The sequence below is a fragment of the Lates calcarifer genome, linkage group LG4, assembly GCF_001640805.2.
Source record: "Lates calcarifer isolate ASB-BC8 linkage group LG4, TLL_Latcal_v3, whole genome shotgun sequence".
In the NCBI taxonomy this organism is placed as follows: domain Eukaryota; kingdom Metazoa; phylum Chordata; class Actinopteri; family Centropomidae; genus Lates; species Lates calcarifer.
In genome coordinates this window covers 19,256,866-19,274,593 of record NC_066836.1, presented here as the reverse complement: position 1 = coordinate 19,274,593, position 17,728 = coordinate 19,256,866, and the positions used below count along the sequence as shown (strand labels likewise).

Sequence of the window (17,728 nt, the reverse complement as noted above, 5' to 3'; positions counted from 1 at the left end):
CCCGGCGATCACTTGAGCAAATGGGACCACAATGCTGAAGAAAAGAAAGAAAGGAGAGGAGGGAGGGGTGAGGAGGGGGATCCTCTAAGGATATATTTATATATGTTAAAGAAAATGCTAATATGTCCCGTGAAGAATAGAGGGGATTTCGGAGACTCACTCTAATTCTGCTTTTGTTGAACTCGCGTGCAGACGGGCGAGATTGACACGGTGGTCACGTGAGAGAATTATTTTTTTTTTTAGGTGTGTGTGTCCTTCAAGTGACAGCTTTGCTCTCGGGGGGTGAGGATGCAAAAGCCTGTCTAACATTGAGAGAAGAAAAAACAGCATCTCCCCTCTGTCTTTCTGGGCTAATGCACGCGCACATGCACGTGCAGAGATTTTAATCCGCGAGGCGAGACTCAGCATAGTGTAATTTGCTTTTGATTGCTCTTGTCTTTCTGTGTGTGAGAGAATGCAGAGCGGTAGAATACCGGCGGAGTCCTGTGTACTCTCAACACGTAAAGAAATGAGAATAAACAGGACCATTCTCTCACGGAGGAATCAAACCAGCCCCGCAGTGAACACATAATTGCTGCGGCTCAATAGACCCCCTCTGCCTCCAGGTTGGACAGAATGGGCTCCTCGCGATGCTGTAGAGTGAATGAAAGAGCTCATGGATCAGACCTCTTGTTGTAACAGCAACAAATGAATCCGAGTTATCCCATCCTATCTGATCTCATATTGTCATTACTGCTTTGATACTATGAATATCAAGAAATCTGGGGTTGCCAGGTTGTGAAAAATGCCATAAACTGCTATTGACCTCTCCATCTGGCAGGTAATAATGCGTTTATAAATATGTTAATGCATTATTTAATAGTAAAGCAGTTGTCAGTAGAATTGTATTCAGATTGTCTGCACAGTAAGGGACTGTATGAAAGTTACTGGGTTGGTGACAGGGATAAACTTTAGGCCTATATTTAACTTTTACTATTTTACTAAAAAAATAAAAGGATCCTCCACTTCTTTGACTTTGAACTGCTGCCTGAAACTGCAATAAATAAATGTGTCCAGATTGTCTGTGACTCTTTACAGAAAAATAAGGGACTGTCCTGTAGTGGCAGTGTTTCCATATAATTGGCAAGCAAATCTGAGGCGACCTGTTTTCGAATGAATGAACTAGGCTGTGTAGTGTCGTCAGGCGGTGGTGAAACAGATGTTGTTTGCCAATAGCCAGGAGAAGAAGTAGGAACAAAGAGAGCAAAATGGAGAGGGAGCTTCAGAAATTTCTTTTTCAATGGCCATGTCAGACACTGTTAAAATGTTCACTACATCAGAACTTATCTGGAAAAGTCTTTTCCATCTCAGTGCATTGATTCTAATCTCAGTGGAACTTCTGATGTGCCCCACCTGTGTACACATTCATTAAGTCCTGTTACATAGACAAAATTGCTATCTCTGCATGCAACTTTATGAACCATATCACAAATAAAAGTTGTCATTTTGATGTAGCTGTTAGCTATGCTGCAAAGCAAGGCTGAAATCAAATGTAAATTTAGGAGGATAACAAGTCTATTTTCACACAGTCCCTAAGTGGCTATACAGTCTAAGGGGTTTTCCACAACCTGGCAATCCCAAAGTTGTTCTTATTAATGGATTAGGCTATAACTGATCTATAAACTATTAGTAAATGAATTATCAATCATCAATAACCTTATCACTTGAAACTTTAAACTCTTTATAGAGGTGGCTTGTTGGAAAGTGGCAGCTATTTTTCTCTAACAGACATTAAAGGTTGATCATTTTATTTGGATGTCCTTAATTCCTCACAGAGTGATATCTCCTTATCCTTCAGGACAGGCTTGACTGTGTCTAACTATGCAAGCTGCTTGACTAGATGTTGCCCATTCAGGTGTCTCCTATTTGACTTTCTGTGGCAGATGGGTTCTTTATAGAACATGCCAACTGATATTAGCTTCTACTGCAAGGCAAGTGTTGCCCCTGAAAAAGCTGGTTGTGTGCGTGTGAGGAAGGGGTGGGGGGTGAATAAAGAGGGGGGGAAGGAGGGAAGGAGAGACAGAGTCCAATGGGAAGAATGAGAAAATCTCTTAAAGAGCCGTGACGGGGCCCGCTCGCTCTCTAAATGTATTTTAATAGGAGGGACCCTGATGTCCAGGGCAATTCATCTCCCATCTCCCTGTAATGAAAGGAGTCGTGGCCGGGACCAGGGCAGGTCTGGGGAAGGAGGGGGGAAGAATGGGGATGGAGGGATGATACAAAGGCTGCATGTGGCTCTGCCTCATTATGCTGCAGTTAGGCAGAGGGCTGCATGGAGGCAGCGGGGGTTAGGGTCCCCACAGACCGGCTCAGGGGCCACAATACCGGCATGGACGTCTGTAAAGGGAGACCCTGCCATGCCATTATCCCGCCGCTACTAACGAGGGCTTCATACGCCTTTGATATAATCTCACTATTGAAATCCTGATAAATCCCCCCTGCGTTTACAGCCAAATCCCATTTGTAACGGGTTCGTGGAAGGTTGTGTGAGTGCGTGCGTGACCGCCTGTGTGTGTGTGTGTGTGTGTGTGTGTGCGCGCGCGCGCGCGTCGTCTTCACCTGCACCTCTCAGTTCAGGCAGCCGAGGCCAAGGAGAGTCGCATGTTAAACCGGGCCGTTACACTGGCTTTAATTAAAAAATCCCCTCTCGCGCGCACAAGACATCTCGTGAGCCGATCTGAGCTGAGACCGAATTAGAATAAAATCAATGTTTAAGTGGATATAGTCCTTTTTCTTGCCTCAGATATGATCTGATAGGCAAACAATTACTGGATTACAACACACTAGGGGGATGAATAATAGAAGGCAGAGCAAATTTATGGAATTTATTAATGAGAATAAAATGAGCACTAAAATGATGCTATTACCATCAGTTACACCACTTTTTTTTCTTTTTCTTTTTTGAATGCCTGGCACTGCAATTATTCTGCATGTTAAGCTGTCTCAGCATTATGGGTCCATCAAAAGTGCATTATATGAAATCTTATCTGTCTGGCTGAGTGGAGCAGGGCACTCTGGGGCTGGAGAGAAGGACAAATCATGTCATATTCCTGCACGAAGTTGTTTTTCTGTCAGAGGTGGGGAGGTCACTGGGACAGTTGAGCGTGCCAGTGACTGCTTGTTACTCGGGTGGGTTACACGGGACACGTGCGTGAGGATCGGAGCAGCCAGTGTTTAAGCGTAAATCTCTCCACACTGAAGGTACGCCTATAGGGCTAAAGCATCCTGAACAGACACTCCTATTCAAATGCTTTGTCCTCTATCTCAGGGACACTGCGCATCTCTGTGCTCCCCCCGTGTGTCTGTGCGCAGACTCATTTAACAGCCCGAGGAACATAAACAAGCAACGGAAACTATAGCTGTATTAAATCAAGCCCCGCGTTTAGCCCACATATTGGGTGCCAAGTTTCTCCGCACAGTCCAGGAATCTCTAAACAGGGTTTAGAGGTCTTTCAGAAGTCCCCCTTTTTTTCCCTCTCAAAGCCCGGATTGGTCACAGTGCGGCTCATTTGCATGCCTCGCCGTATAAACCCTCCTGCAGACACTGCAGCCCTCTTGCGCTGAGAGAGCAGCACACCTCCAGTAGAGAGAGAGCGGAGCGCATCCAGAGTGCGCATTGAAAGACATATGGAATATTTATTAGAGGCTTTATATTAAAAAAACAGCCCCGGAGAGTCGACAAGAGCGGGGAAGGAAGAGCTTTTTGTAGCTGTGTTTTGTTTAAACTCTAAACTGGACTCATTTCGGACAGTTTGCTGAATTTCAGGTCATTTTGTTTGGAGTGAAGGTGTCAAGATGGGAGAAATAGGGTGGAACGGGCTGTTGGTGCTCGTGTGCGTCTTTTTGGCAAACCTCTCTGCTGTCACACAAGGAAAGACGGTGAAATATCAGACATTTGAGGAAGACGCACCAGGGACAGTGATTGGAAACTTGGCCAAGGACATCTCCTCCACTCCCTCCTCATCATCGGGAGGCTCCAGGACCAATTTCAGGATGATGAAACAGTTCAACTCCTCTTTCATCCGTCTGAGGGAGAGCGACGGGCAGCTGACCATAGGAGAGAGGATAGACAGAGAGCGGATCTGCAAACACACCCTGCACTGCCTCATCGCTTTCGACGTGGTCAGCTTCTCCAAAGAGCAGTTCAAACTAATCCACGTCGAGGTGGAGGTCAAGGACATCAACGACAACTCCCCCGAGTTTCCCCGGAAAGAGTCGAGTCTGGAGATCTCCGAGAACACAGCGGTGGGCACGCGGATCCCGCTGGACTTTGCCGTGGACGAGGATGTTGGGGCGAACTACATCCAAAGCTACCAGATCTCCGTCAACAGCCACTTTTCAATCGACGTGCTCAGCAGGGCCGACGGGGTTAAATATGCGGAGCTGGTGCTCATGAAGGAGCTGGACCGGGAGACGCAGGCTACTTACGCGCTGGAGCTTGTGGCTATGGACGGCGGCAACCCGTCCCGCACCGGAACAACGCGCATCAACATCAAGGTGAAAGACTACAACGACAACAGCCCGGTGTTTGACCGGAACAGCTTCTCCGTGGACCTGCCCGAGGACGCACCGGTGGGCTCCCTCTTGCTGGACCTGAACGCAGAGGACCCGGACGAGGGGCTGAACGGCGAGGTGGTGTACGGGTTCGGTAACCAGGTGACCCCAGAAATCCGACAACTCTTCAGAGTGGACAGGAAGACGGGGCGGCTCACCCTGGAGAGCCCGATTGACTTTGAAAGTAAGAACACGTACGAGTTTGACGTCCAGGCCACAGACCTGGGTCCGAACCCGAGTCCGGCCATCTGCAAAATAGTAGTGCAGGTGCAGGACGTTAACGACAACGCGCCGGAGATCTCCATCACCCCCATGACATCCATCACGGCGGGGATCGCGTACATCACTGAGGCGGCGGCCCGAGAGAGTTTCGTAGCTCTGGTGAGCACCTCGGACAGAGATTCGGGCGCTAACGGACAGGTGCACTGCACCCTGTACGGACACGACCACTTCAGACTGCAGCAGGCTTACGAGGACAGCTTCATGATCGTGAGCACCAGCCCGCTGGACCGGGAGAAAATCCCCGAATACAACCTCACAGTAGTGGCGGAGGACTTGGGCTCCCCTCCCTTCAGGACCATCACGCAGTACACCATCAGGCTGACAGATGAGAACGACAACGCTCCGGTGTTCAGTAAACCGGTGTATGAGGTGGCAGTGGTGGAGAACAACGCACCTGGAGCGTACATCACCACAGTCGTGGCGCGGGACATGGACATGGGGTCAAACGGGAAGGTCAGCTACAAACTGGCCGACACCTACTTCATGGGCTCTCCCATCTCCACCTTTGTGTCGCTGGACCCGGCCAGTGGGTCGCTTTACGCGCTCCGGAGCTTCAACTACGAGGTGATGAAACAGCTGGAGCTCCGCATCACGGCGAGTGACGGCGGCTCCCCGCCCCTGTCCGGCAGCGCTAATGTCTATGTGAGGATAGTGGACCAGAACGATAACGCACCGGTCATCACTCAGCCAGCCCTCAACAACGGCTCCGCTGAGGTCCTCCTGCCCCGGGACGCACCGACCGGCTACGTCATCACCAGGGTGGAGGCGCGGGATGCGGACGAGGGCGTGAACTCGGACCTAACCTACGGGCTGGCCACCGGGGAACCCTCCGTGTTCTCCGTTAACAAAGCCACCGGCGAAATCTACCTCAACCAGGTGCTGAGCCACGACGTGGACGAGACCCTGAGCGTGACAGTGACGGTGAGTGACAACGGGAGGCCCGCGCTCACCTCCACCGCCACGCTCCACTTCCTCATCATCGCGGGCGCCCCGCCAAGCGACAGAACAGTGTACCAGGCGGGCGGCGGGTACGAGGTGCACGCGCAGTGGGACCTGTCGGTGGTGATTATTGTTGTCCTCGCGGGGAGCTGCACGCTCCTGCTGCTCGCCATCATCCTCATCGCCACCACCTGCAACCGGAGGAAGCGGGACAAAGGCGGAGAGGACAGCGACTCATACGGGGAGAAGGGCACGCTGGAGCGGGGCAGAAACCACGTGGGGGACAACCCGCTTCTGCCTCTCCATGGTGCCGGGGGAGGAACGGGCTTTGACGGACACTCCTACAGCAGCCAGCCCGGTGGGTTCACCTCGGCTCACCCCGGGGGCAGCGACATGTGCTCGGCCTCAGAGGACGGAAGCGAGGTGCCCTGCGTGTACGACTCAGACAACAACAGCAAGCTCCGAGGGAACAAACACGAGGTGAGATGAACCTCTGGGACACTGTGTTTTGAAGGGGGGGAGGGGAGGAGAGGGGAGGCGTTAGGAGGCACACAACAACAAACACTCTGCAATAATGTGTTCATCCAGCAGACATTAACCTGTTTTCTTTCTCTTCTCTCCTCCTGCAGGGATACTCCACTCTGCCTGGCTATGGGAACGGAAAGGAGGCTGTGAGGCCCATCACCATCTGGAAGGGAAACTCTTACACCACCATCTCTGCCAGGGACCCAGCCTTCAGTGGCAAAGACAGTGGCAAGGGAGACAGTGACTTCAATGACAGTGACAGTGATGTCAGTGGAGACACTGGACTGAAGAAAGACGGGGCAGTGGTTCCTCCCATGGGCGGCCAAAATGGTAAAGACAAAAGACACAAATGGTACATTTGAATAAAAGTATAAAACTGTATCGGTTTGGTTTCATGATTTGGCTTTAAATCTAACTTCAGTCTGTCCTCTCTGTCTCTGTCAGGTCTGTGGGCTTGCACCAGTGAGTGTAAGGTCCTGGGTCACTCAGATCGCTGCTGGAGCCCCTCAGCAGTAAGAGCCAACGTGGCTCCCTCTCCGGCCCCGACCCTCTCCTCCTTCAACAGCCTCTCCAAGACGGCCTCCCTGCCCCGGGACCCCCACCGCAGGGACAACTACTACCAGGCACACATCCCCAAAACGGTGGGGCTGCAGAGTGTGTACGAGAAGGTGCTGCACAGAGAGTACGACTACGTCCTGGTCACCCCGCCCAGGCCTGTGAGGGTCCAGGAGATTAGTGATGTGACCATCCCTGTTTACACCCCCACCCCAACACACTGCCCCAACAACGACGTCTAAAAGAGACAACTGCACACAAACACCTAAGCTCTCTCTCAAAGAAATGTATAGTGTATTCAGATTTTTAATTTATGATTCATTGACAATGAGAAAAATGTAACTATTTGAAGTTATTTGTTGACGTGGAGAGTGTGCATATATGAGTTTATATCCTAATATTTGTGTGTTTTTGTTTTATTGTAAAAGCCACATCTGAAGTCCATTCAATCACACATTTTGTTGGACATGAAGTGTATCATATGCAAGTTTTGTACATACAGAGACTTTATTTTTTATAAAAGTAATAATTAAACAAAGATATGTACATATGAATTGTAATTATTGATCTTTAAGCATGCTGACTATTTAAAATGGCCCTGGGAACTGTTCAGTTTGACGGCCGGTGACTCACAATGTATCAAGTTGATAACGGTGTATGAAATTATTTGAATGCAATAATAAATAATTGTACAGATTTTTCTATCATCACGATATTCTGAGAGAAAATAAACTTTGAAATACTGTTCTGAGCATGTGACTCGTGTCTGTTCAGAGAGAGGAGAAGGCAGGTTGTGAATGCCTTGCAGGGACATCAGTCAGGCCAGTCACTACAGTAAAAGCCAACAGGCGTCGCTGTTATTGCAGAATGAGTGTCTGTCCTTGCAGCCCACTGAGGAAGGTCAGTTTAGTTTTTTTTTTTTTTTTCTTTTGTGAATACGATTTTTCTGGGAAGATGCCAAAGCAGACGCCAAGGTTTTCCAGCAAATCACTCATGCATAACAACAGCGAAAACCTTCAGAGTTATTCTTTTCATCTTCGTGGAATTAATACATGTATTGTACTGCCCGAGACCTGCATGTGAATACAAGAATTAAAGATATGCTGAGGTTTCCATTACGTAAATCACTTCCACCTGATTTGTGCCCATGGAAGAAACATGCATAATGAGGGAGACCATGCGCAAAGGCGCCTTTTACTGTTCTTTACTGTGTCTAAAAGCTCACATGCATAAGAGAGAGTCTAACAAAACATGTGTGCAAGGGACCCAGACACAGCTGATTTCTGTTTAAGACCGAGAAGTCCTCGTGAATAAACCTTCCTGCAATCCTGTCAGAATGTTTTTTGTCTATCTGCCAAGTGCGCACGGTGCGCCCCTTACGTAATCCCCCCCCCCCCCCCCCCCCCAATCCATTATCATTCATGGATTCAGGGCATTTCTTATCACGGTTCTGGACTCAGATTGAAGACACAGAGAAGTAAGATAGACGTCTGTCGCATTTTTTTTTTTACACACAGTCATGCAAATACACGGTCTCGTGGGGAAAACACGCGACATTCCGCCAGAGTCACCTCTGACCCCCAACCGTCTGTGGAGGGAGGGAGGGGGTGAGGAGGGGGGAGGTGTGCGAAGGTGATTCGAGGAGACAAAATCACCCCTCCTTCATCATCTCCTTAATTGCTGAATAGATGTTAGTCTGCCCACAGAGGTTGTCACGAGGCTTAATGATATGAAATTCTAAGGATCATAGCAGGAATCAAACTCATGTAAGTTACATGAGCAGCCTATGTGATCTTCAAAGAGAAAAAATGATGAATGATTTTCTGAAAGAAAGCCTGGCTTTAGTCTTAAAATGAGTGGCTCTTCATAATGTGGTGGTCGTCATCAGCGGGGGTTATATTTTACCTTTTTATTTAAAATCACTAAACTTTTAAAGGTTGTACAAGGCACGAGAGCGTAAAACTCGAACACCCTCCCCTCGAAGAGAAAGAGAGTGAGTGTGTGTGTGTGTGAGGGGGAGAGAGAGAGAGAGAGGGAGAGGGAGGGAGGGAGAGAGAGAGAGAGAGGAATTAGTGGAGTTGAGTTTCCTCAGGTGTTTGGCTCCAGTCATGGCCGGGAGCTCAGAGAAAGTACCGATCGCCTCGGCGGGACCAGAGGACCTGCAGCAGTTCATGCCTCCGGTGAGTGTTCATACAGTCATACAGGCCAGTGCTGGGATATCACACAGGCTGCTGTTCATCTGAGGGGGCCAAAGCTAAAACACTCAACACCTGACATTTCAAAAGTCTCATAGATAGCCTCCTCTTTAACTTCATCATTACATGGACATCACCGCGGGTTCAGAATCATATCATAAGGTTATCAAAAGCTTCTGTACAGAGGGCTTTAAGGGTATGAGTATGGTCATGTTGTCATTTTGGAGTTTGTTTACTTTACCGTAGGCCTACTCCGCCGTGGCGGTGAAACCCGCCGCCACCGGCCGCCTCCTGAAGGCCGGGATCGCGGTCCTCATCGCCGGAGCTCTGCTGCTACTGCTGGGGGCTGTTGGAGCTTTCTACTTCTGGAACAACAACGAAAAACACGTAAGTAAGACATGTTATCATTATTCTTACTACGTTTGTGCCTGTATGTGAGGTTGTTTTTTGTAAGGGACTGTACGAAAATTATTAGGAATGGGGGGGGGGGGGTAGTGTAATTTATTTCATTTTATTGTTTGAACGTATGGCTGTCTGACTCTCTGGGAAAACAGGCAAAGGTCTTCTTTTTAGTTTCTCTTGTCCTGAATTTGTATTTTGGTTTTGTGTTCTTAGTTACAGGTAGTCATAAAAGTTACAGTCCATCATAAAAGTGCACTTTGCCACATGCAAACAACAATAGTTCTGTCTCTGTGTCAGGGTTTCACTGGTGTTGCACATTAGAAGTTCCATCAAGATACTAATATTTAAATCGGGGTACGTGATTAAACATGTTGTACCAATTTAGCACTGTTATATTATTTTGAAATGTTATGGGGAGCCAAAGAGGAAAGCTCTAAGAAACCATTAATAACCCTGTGGGGAACCTTGACTTTATACAAAGTGGAACACAGGATTCAGCCCCCGTCACCCCCCTGGTCATTTTCACACAGTCCCTTAAGGCTTTCAATTGAATCAAGTCAGTCTGATCTGCTGGATAAATTCTTTTTTCAAAGCAGTTTTCTCCACTTTCAAAACTTTTCTACAGTAAGTGGAACTACCACAGATCTCATACTCACACCATATTAAAAATTATGTCGCTTGATTGAAGAAATTGTTGAAACAAGCTCTTTTGAATTGGAAACAAGAGAAATTATGTCGGCAGTGGTAGATTTTTAAAGTTGTTTGAATTAAAAAGGCTCAATGGACTAAAGCAGCTCTTCAAGATGGATTTTTTGCAGTGTAGGCAAACAGTAAAATGTAAATTAAACACTCCATTTTCATGGCGCAGTCTGAGGTAAAGCTTGGTGAATGGAGTCCTTGTGTGTATGTGGTGTGTGTTGGAGGACTGTGGCAGGGTGGAGAGGGGGCGAGGAGGGGGCCTCTCTGGTCCGGCTGATGCTCCAGGGGCAAGAGGTGTAAGAGATGAGAGGGAAAATGTAGCTTTCAGGGTGTTTTTTTCCCCAATATGAAGTTTGAAAATGCTATTAAAACATGATGAAAAGGCTCTGTAGGAGGGTCATCATCACCCAGAGGTGTAAGGATTGCATTCTTCTGACCAAGTCTGAATGAATGTGAGTGTGTCTGAGAGTTAAAATTGAAAAAAGAGGGGCTGTATGTGTGAGGAAAAGTCATGGGGTAAGATTGGAGAAGGAAGGAGAGGGAGAATGAAAGGGAGGGGGATGGGGGATGGGGTGACTCTCAGGACTCTCATACCTTACATGCCAGTCTGAAACCTTGTGTGTGTTTTGTGTGTGTGTGTGTGTGTGCAGGTCTACAATGTCCACTACAGCATGAGCATCAATGGCAAAGTGGAGGAGGGGTCAATGGAAATCGACACAGCCAATAACATGGAGAAATTCAGCACCGGCAGCGGGGCGGATGAAGCCGTGGAGGTCCATGACTTTGAGATTGTGAGTTGATCTGAAAATAATCAAAAAATATCAATATCAACACAGTTGTCTGCTCTGTCCAATAAACTGGGAGAGGGAGCTGATCAGATTTGATGAAACTTTAAAGGCCCTTGTGGCCCTGTGTGCAGTGGTGGAAAAATTAAGAACAAGTAGACATGTCCTCCCTTTGGGCCAATCGGTGTTGAGATGCATTGTCCCTTTTCATTAAATTCGGACTGGTGGTTTTTGACCTTTTATTAAAGCGCTCCATTGAGGCCAATCAGGCTATTGAAGCAGCAGTTTTGTCCTTTTAACAATTAAAATTTCGACCCTTAAATCATACTGTCCTTGTGAGTATAATTTTTAAATCATCACCCTGCATATGTTTAAGCAAAATCAGACATATGTTAGCTGTGATGTTGCATTTAATGTATAGTCCCAGAAGACTTCTGCAGATTAGAGAGAACAATACAACATCTAGGGAAGTTATAAATGATAAATTCCAGCTGTCTGTTTGTCCTCTTTCCTTTCTGACCACTCCAGGGGATCACAGGGATTCGGTTTTCAGGAGGAGAGAAGTGCTACATCAAGACCCAGGTGAAGGCTCGTCTGCCTGACGTGGAGGCTCTTAACAAGGAATCGATGACATTTGACCTGGTGGGTTGGTCCAGTATGTTGAATATATGCCCTGAGAAAGTGTCTCTGTGTTGTCACATGATTTTCATGGAATTTACTCATAGCCCTTTTCCAATGGAGCAACATAACAGCCCTGAACCTGGAGACTTCCAGAACCTTAGCTTTTAAGAATCTTGTGAGACTTTCGAACCAGGTCCTCTTTGTGTCCTCACTGTAATTCACAAAGTGGGATATTTTGGCGTCCAGCACATTGGTAGTTTTTTGATTTGCTCCATTGTTGTAGTCGTCCTGATGTGATGACACATCTGCTGGACCAGTCAGAATCATCAGGGGGGTGAAAGTACAGGGATTTAGCAGTACCTCCTGAGAAGTTCCCAGATTTAGGTCCAGGTCCACACTGCAAACACATTTCTTTTGTTAATGCCAGATCATCTGCATATGCACAGTAATCACTGCAACAATGCTTAATGCTTAAATATGAGAATCAACTAGCATCGTTCAAACTAAGACAGACCTTTTGGTACCACTGTCTAATAAGAAATACTTCATGTATGTGAGTAATTTAGCCTTTTAGTGGTCAACAAAATATATCCGTTATAGGTAGGTAAGAAATACACCATTAAAAGGAGAAACTTTTGATATTGCTGTTAATGGGGAAGATTTAGCCAAGAGGCTATTCATGGACAGAATTATCCTAAAAAAAGAATATAACATTCAAATTACAAAGTTATTGAAATCATTTCATCAAGCATGCAGAACAATAATAAGAAGAAAGGAGAATATTAAAGTTAATAAAAACATCATTCAGGACTATATCATCAGGTACTATTTCAGACATGCAACACAGTCTCATAATACAAGACATAAAAAACAATGAAATGAGACTTATTAATGTTAATAGAAATATATATGGACCAAGTAACAGAAGCACAAACATAAAAAGATTGTAAAGTATATAAAATACATATATCAGTAGTGACACACTTTAGCATGCTAACAGTAACATTTAGCTCAGGTCACTGCTGTGGTTAAGCACAGTTATTTAGCTCTTTCATTTATTAGGTGTAGATTGGACAGTTTGACCACTTACCCTCAGGAAAAGAGCTGCAGACAGCTGAAGATATGATGGATCAGTTCCTTATTAATGACTTACAAACACTGAAAACTTAAAACAGGAAAAACTCATCACCCTTTATTAATGACTTGTTCACAGTTTATCACAGTAAATGATTAAATCGGATGTTACAAATGTTAGTAATTTTCTAATCACCATTGTCTTTTTGACAATACAAATGGCAATAGGAGGATGTAAATCAAGGGATATTTGAAACCTGGCAGCCCAAACGTTGTTTTTAAAAACTGCTTTCAGCTGATTTATGAGGAAATAATAAATATGCAATCAGCCCATTACTATAGCCAGCAGTTATCATTTATAAAACGTATTCCTCCTTATTAATTCTAAAACACTGCATTGTCTACTCTCTGCTGAGCTTTAGCGCTTTACTACAAATTCTCACCTCTGACATAATGCTAATGTATGTTGTGGTATTAGCATGAATCACCCAAACTCATCACTTAACACCTTGGTGGACTCTATTAAGATTAAAAACACACACTGACACAACAGTGGACTACACTGAATATACAGTACCATATGTGTGTGTGGATCGCTATCACAGCGCTACCACCGCCTGTGATTGTTCAATTGAGGCTGTCTGATAATTAAAATCATTTAGTTCTGCATAAGCTTCACATCCACATAAATCCACATCACCAGAATTGCCCTCATGAACGCGCACATGCAGAAACACTGACACACACACACACACACAAGCGCACAATTAATTATCATGCAGGGCTGCTCTTATTGCCTCTCTCTGCCTCATAAACGATCATTTATTTCACGTCTGTGCTTTTGTGTGTGTGTTTGTGCTATTGCCTCTTTTTGCCTCATAAATGATCGTTTGGTTCACGTTAGTGTGTTTGTGTGTGTGCGTGGAAACAGGGAGATGTTGTTATAATGGTTGCTGCAGGCTGGTCATTTGCTATAATTTAGAGTGATGGCAAATATGGGTTAGATAAGCACACACACACACACACAGACACACGCATGCGTCCCCTTCCAGAGAGAGTGGGTCAGATAAACTCTTATCAGTCGAGCAGTGGAGAAGGACCCTGCTTTTATTTGTCCCTCCAGCAAATCATTTGAGCTGGGGGAAAGGAAAAAAAAAACAGCAGCAGCATTTCTGAAAAGTTGGAGGATAACATTCCCTAAACATGTCTGTGGCTAGTGCAGCGCAGCCCTCAGGAACAAACGCCTCTGGGCAAAATCATCCCCACAGAATTCCCCTCTTACCTGCAGGCTGTGGATGCAGAATACGTATGTTTACACAGTCTCTCCTCCTGGAAACCTCATTAGTTTATTTGCAGAAACCTGTACACTGAGGCCATCCAATCTCCCTTTCCCTTCAGATATTGATGCATCCTGACATTGTGTATACAGCTAACTGTCGACGCAAAGGGAATGTGTATACTAAAGCCTGAAGGGCTTCCTCTTTACTACTTGATTTTATGTCGTTATAAGGAGCATTAACAGCGCAGCATTAATGCAGATTAGATTTGGACAGAATGCAAGCGGTGTGGGCTATTTAAAGGGGAAGGCTAGTAATGAGAAACATGAACAAGCCTGATATCTCACTTTCAGTGCTCAGATGTTTTGTTGAGATGTTTATTTTCATATCAGCTCATTTCTTCTCACCTTTTTCGCCCTCTCTAAAGGAGGATGAGGTGATGCCGGCCAAGTTTGAAGAAGACCTCATCTGGGTGGCGGCTGACACACCCCTCTCGGACTCCGCCTTCCTCAGCAACAAGATCAAGGACCTGTGCGGAGACCTGCCCATCTTTTGGCTCCGTCCCACCTACTCGACAAGTAAGGAATCAGATGGCTCAGGGTAAAGATGTGAAAGTGTGAATCTGTGAGTAAAACACTCAGTTTTTAAGGCTGTGAGAGTTTTTTCTCAAAACAAAGAGGATGTGGGTCAAACGGTCTCAAGCATTTCCATTTAACACTGCAGTTGTTAAAGCCCCAGAAAGAAAAACAAGCTAAAAAAGAAAAGTCCTTTTGAAGTTTCCGAGCCGCAGAGTGTACAATTTTTAGCATGCTGGGAGGTCAAAAGTTCTCAAAACACAATTTTATTCTACTCCATCTGAGGACTTCAAAATGCTGCCAGAGAAACGGCTGTGCAATCAGGAGCTGAGCCACATTAGTGCCACTCCGCTCCTAAATTTGGTCTGCTGTCAGATAGTGAGACTATGATGTGTGCAGGCGGACAGAGGAAGAGGAGGGCTGCCCCCCGCCAGCGCCGCCAGGCAGCCGGGGCCGGGGAGGAGGAGGAGGACGTGGAGGCAGAGTTCAACCCGGAGAACCCCTATCAGGTGAGTCACACAAACAAACTCACACTTTTTCCCTCTCCTTCGGTCGTGTTTGCGTCCCCTCTGCAGCGCTCGCAACTGTCCGTTCAGATCTGAGGGATACCTGAGAAGGCTTTGGCCGAGGAGAGTTTCTCACAGCTGTGCAGGCGGCGGCAGATGCCGGGGTCACGGCGGAGGGGGCCCGCATTGTCACTGCAAATCTAAGTGTATGCGTGGGTGTGTTTTCTGTGCATGTGTTTTCTGTGTGAGGCTGTCCAAAGCTTTCCTTTCAGCATCGAGGCTGTATGAATAATTCCACAACATCCCCCTCCTCCTCTTGTGGCCTGTTTGCCCTGCTGAGCACACACAGACTCCCATACATACACCCTCCATCCTCACCCCTTATGCTGGGCCCCACTTTTACTAATCCCCCCTCCCTTCACACTCTAAGCACCCTGCCCCCCCCCACAACACACTCCTGACAAGCACAGAGGGGGGTAAACAGCAAGCACAACGTTGAGAAAGAAAATATTTGACAACAAAAACCCACATCTGACAACATCCCCTCCTCCCCATCCCGCCTGTCGGAAATCCATTTTTAATTGGTTTGAAACAAGTTTTCTCTGCTGCTAAAGACGCACACTGTCACATGACGGAATGTCACACAGACACTGTGCGCTCTCTGACCTCTGTCCCCCCTCATCTCCTCTCAGAGAGGCCTCGAGGGCGAGCAGGGCAACATGAACATCGACCCCATGCTGGACCACCAGGGCGTGTGTTGCTCCGAGTGTCGCCGCAGCTACACCCACTGCCAGAGGATCTGCGAGCCGCTGGGAGGCTACTACCCGTGGCCGTACCATTACAGAGGCTGCAGGGTGGCCTGCAGGGTCATCATGCCCTGCAACTGGTGGGTTGCACGAATCCTGGGTCTCGTGTAGATGCCCCACCCCCCCTGCTCGGCCGCCCACCTGGGAGATGGTAGTGTCCAGGATTGAAGAAAAACAAGGGGGAGGGAGGGATGGGGGTTCCAAGGGAGGGGGATATGAAGGGAAAAGTTTAGCTTCTCCTTTACTTTAGTCACCTGTTGATCTGAGCTGATTAATAGAAAATGAACAGCTTCAGTAACCGTGTCCACTCATTATAAATGCATGGTACAGAATCTAGGACACACATGATCTCACATGTAAAGGTATGCAGTCTCTGCTCACTGCACAGCTTCTCTTATTAAAAAAACATACCTGCTTTCCATTTAGATCCCTCTGAACTACAGCACGACACGCTGTCGAGAGAACATTCAGCAGGTTATGATATGAGACATTCAGCAGACCTGTTTTCAATCAAATGCAATGACATCTATTGACACCAGGATAGAAACGCCACAGATTTATGTGTGGGAATAGCAGGTTTAAATTGTATTTATAGAGCTGACCTTTTCTTTCATCCTTTGCTTTTTGATGTAAATAAATGTATAGGGTGCGTAGTGTTTCAATAGCAGTCAGTCGGCTTAAGTAGCTTCTGCTGTTTATTTTACTTTTCATCACCCTAGTGAGAAATATTTTGGACTCCTGTGTTTTTAACTCTTTTCCCTGTTTGGTCTTCATAAGTAGCTCTCATTAGAACAACGTACTGTACGTTCCCTCTCACAAACTTTCATCTAAATGTATTTTTATCTGCAGTGAAGAAGTTATCTCAAAGTGCAATATCACTGAATAAACTTTTTTAAGTAAACTTTAAAGTGTCACCCTTCTTTTTTATGTTACTGACCGAATGACTTTATATCCTATTTGTAAATACATCTTACTTATAACAGAGCATTGGGTTTATTTAGGAACCCCCCCTCCCACCCCCTCTCTTTCAGACTAGACACTTTTCAGTTTTTGAGAAGTGTCACATCTGGTAGCTGCTCCAAAGGGATGAGCAGAAAGAAGTTTCCAGAGTTCTTTAATGTGAGAGTTGCAGCTCTAGAACTCTTTAATGAGACTAAAGACTCTGTAGCCGTCACGCTCCCAGATCTTACCCACGATGCAAAGCGCTTAGCTCCTTTTGATGTCACAGAGCCGCCTCAGGCGGGGGTAGGGGGGTAAGGATGGGGGCGGTGTGTTTGTGTGTGTGTCAGGGATAGTGGAGGAGTGTGTGTTTGTGTGTGTGTGAGAGAGAGAGAGAGAGAGAGAGACAGAGAGAGAGAGAGAGAGAGGGAGAGAGAGAGAGAGAGAGAGAGAGGCTGTTATGAAGCTGAGAGTTCCATCCAGAGCCACAAATGGGCGTTTGATCGTCACGAGAGATGAAACGATGTGTGATGAATTTAACACTTAACTCAGTGTGAGAGGCTTGATGATGCGGTTGGGAGGCTGATCCATATTAATGCTCTCTTGCCTCGGCAGGACGCCCCCTCACAGCTACAGCTGCTGCATATATGTGGTTGAAGAGCAGGGGAGGTGGCTGCTCTCCCACATCTCCGACTGTAGATCACCACTCCACCTCGGGGCTGCACCCTCGCCTGCTGGCCAAACAGCTCCGGTCCTCTCAGACTTGATACCAATCGAAGCTGCGATACGTAAACCACATCCTCAAGCCGTCAAACCATATCTGAACTGCCTGCGCTCGTATCACTGATGCCACATTTCATCCCTCCCAGCACATTATCACAGAACATGGCTCCCTGTCATAATGTTTGCTGTTTTTTGTGTCTGATGGATCCTTTCCAAGATTTTCCAACCTGTG

At 46.6% G+C, this 17,728-nt stretch overlaps 2 protein-coding genes across 2 annotated transcripts; both read left to right on the top strand.

Moving 5' to 3' along the window:
- The first annotated feature begins 3,357 nt into the window (after positions 1-3,357).
- On the top strand, positions 3,358-7,638 carry LOC108883883 (protocadherin-8). Its single transcript, XM_018677441.2, has 3 exons — positions 3,358-6,294; positions 6,444-6,669; positions 6,784-7,638. Exons 1-3 carry the CDS (start codon positions 3,835-3,837, stop codon positions 7,134-7,136), a joined length of 3,039 nt encoding a protein of 1,012 aa, XP_018532957.1. The 5' UTR covers positions 3,358-3,834; the 3' UTR covers positions 7,137-7,638.
- Positions 7,639-8,907: 1,269 nt separating this feature from the next.
- Positions 8,908-16,735, top strand: cnmd (chondromodulin). Its single transcript, XM_018677440.2, has 7 exons — positions 8,908-9,074; positions 9,336-9,476; positions 10,841-10,981; positions 11,504-11,617; positions 14,375-14,525; positions 14,922-15,031; positions 15,721-16,735. The coding sequence occupies exons 1-7, from the start codon at positions 9,003-9,005 to the stop codon at positions 15,943-15,945; spliced, it is 954 nt and encodes a 317-aa protein (XP_018532956.1). The 5' UTR covers positions 8,908-9,002; the 3' UTR covers positions 15,946-16,735.
- The last annotated feature ends 993 nt before the right edge of the window (positions 16,736-17,728 follow it).

What these genes read in the sequence shown, in the direction of transcription:
- cnmd (XM_018677440.2), top strand. Translation starts at nt 9,003, where the DNA reads ATGGCCGGGAGCTCAGAGAAAGTACCGATCGCCTCGGCGGGACCAGAG. An exon ending in TGCAGCAGTTCATGCCTCCG is followed by an intron (nt 9,075 to 9,335) that starts GTGAGTGTTCAT and finishes ACTTTACCGTAG; the next exon opens with GCCTACTCCGCCGTGGCGGT. An exon ending in CCGTCCCACCTACTCGACAA is followed by an intron (nt 14,526 to 14,921) that starts GTAAGGAATCAG and finishes TGATGTGTGCAG; the next exon opens with GCGGACAGAGGAAGAGGAGG.
- LOC108883883 (XM_018677441.2), top strand. Translation starts at nt 3,835, where the DNA reads ATGGGAGAAATAGGGTGGAACGGGCTGTTGGTGCTCGTGTGCGTCTTT. An exon ending in TCCGAGGGAACAAACACGAG is followed by an intron (nt 6,295 to 6,443) that starts GTGAGATGAACC and finishes CTCCTCCTGCAG; the next exon opens with GGATACTCCACTCTGCCTGG. An exon ending in TCCCATGGGCGGCCAAAATG is followed by an intron (nt 6,670 to 6,783) that starts GTAAAGACAAAA and finishes TGTCTCTGTCAG; the next exon opens with GTCTGTGGGCTTGCACCAGT.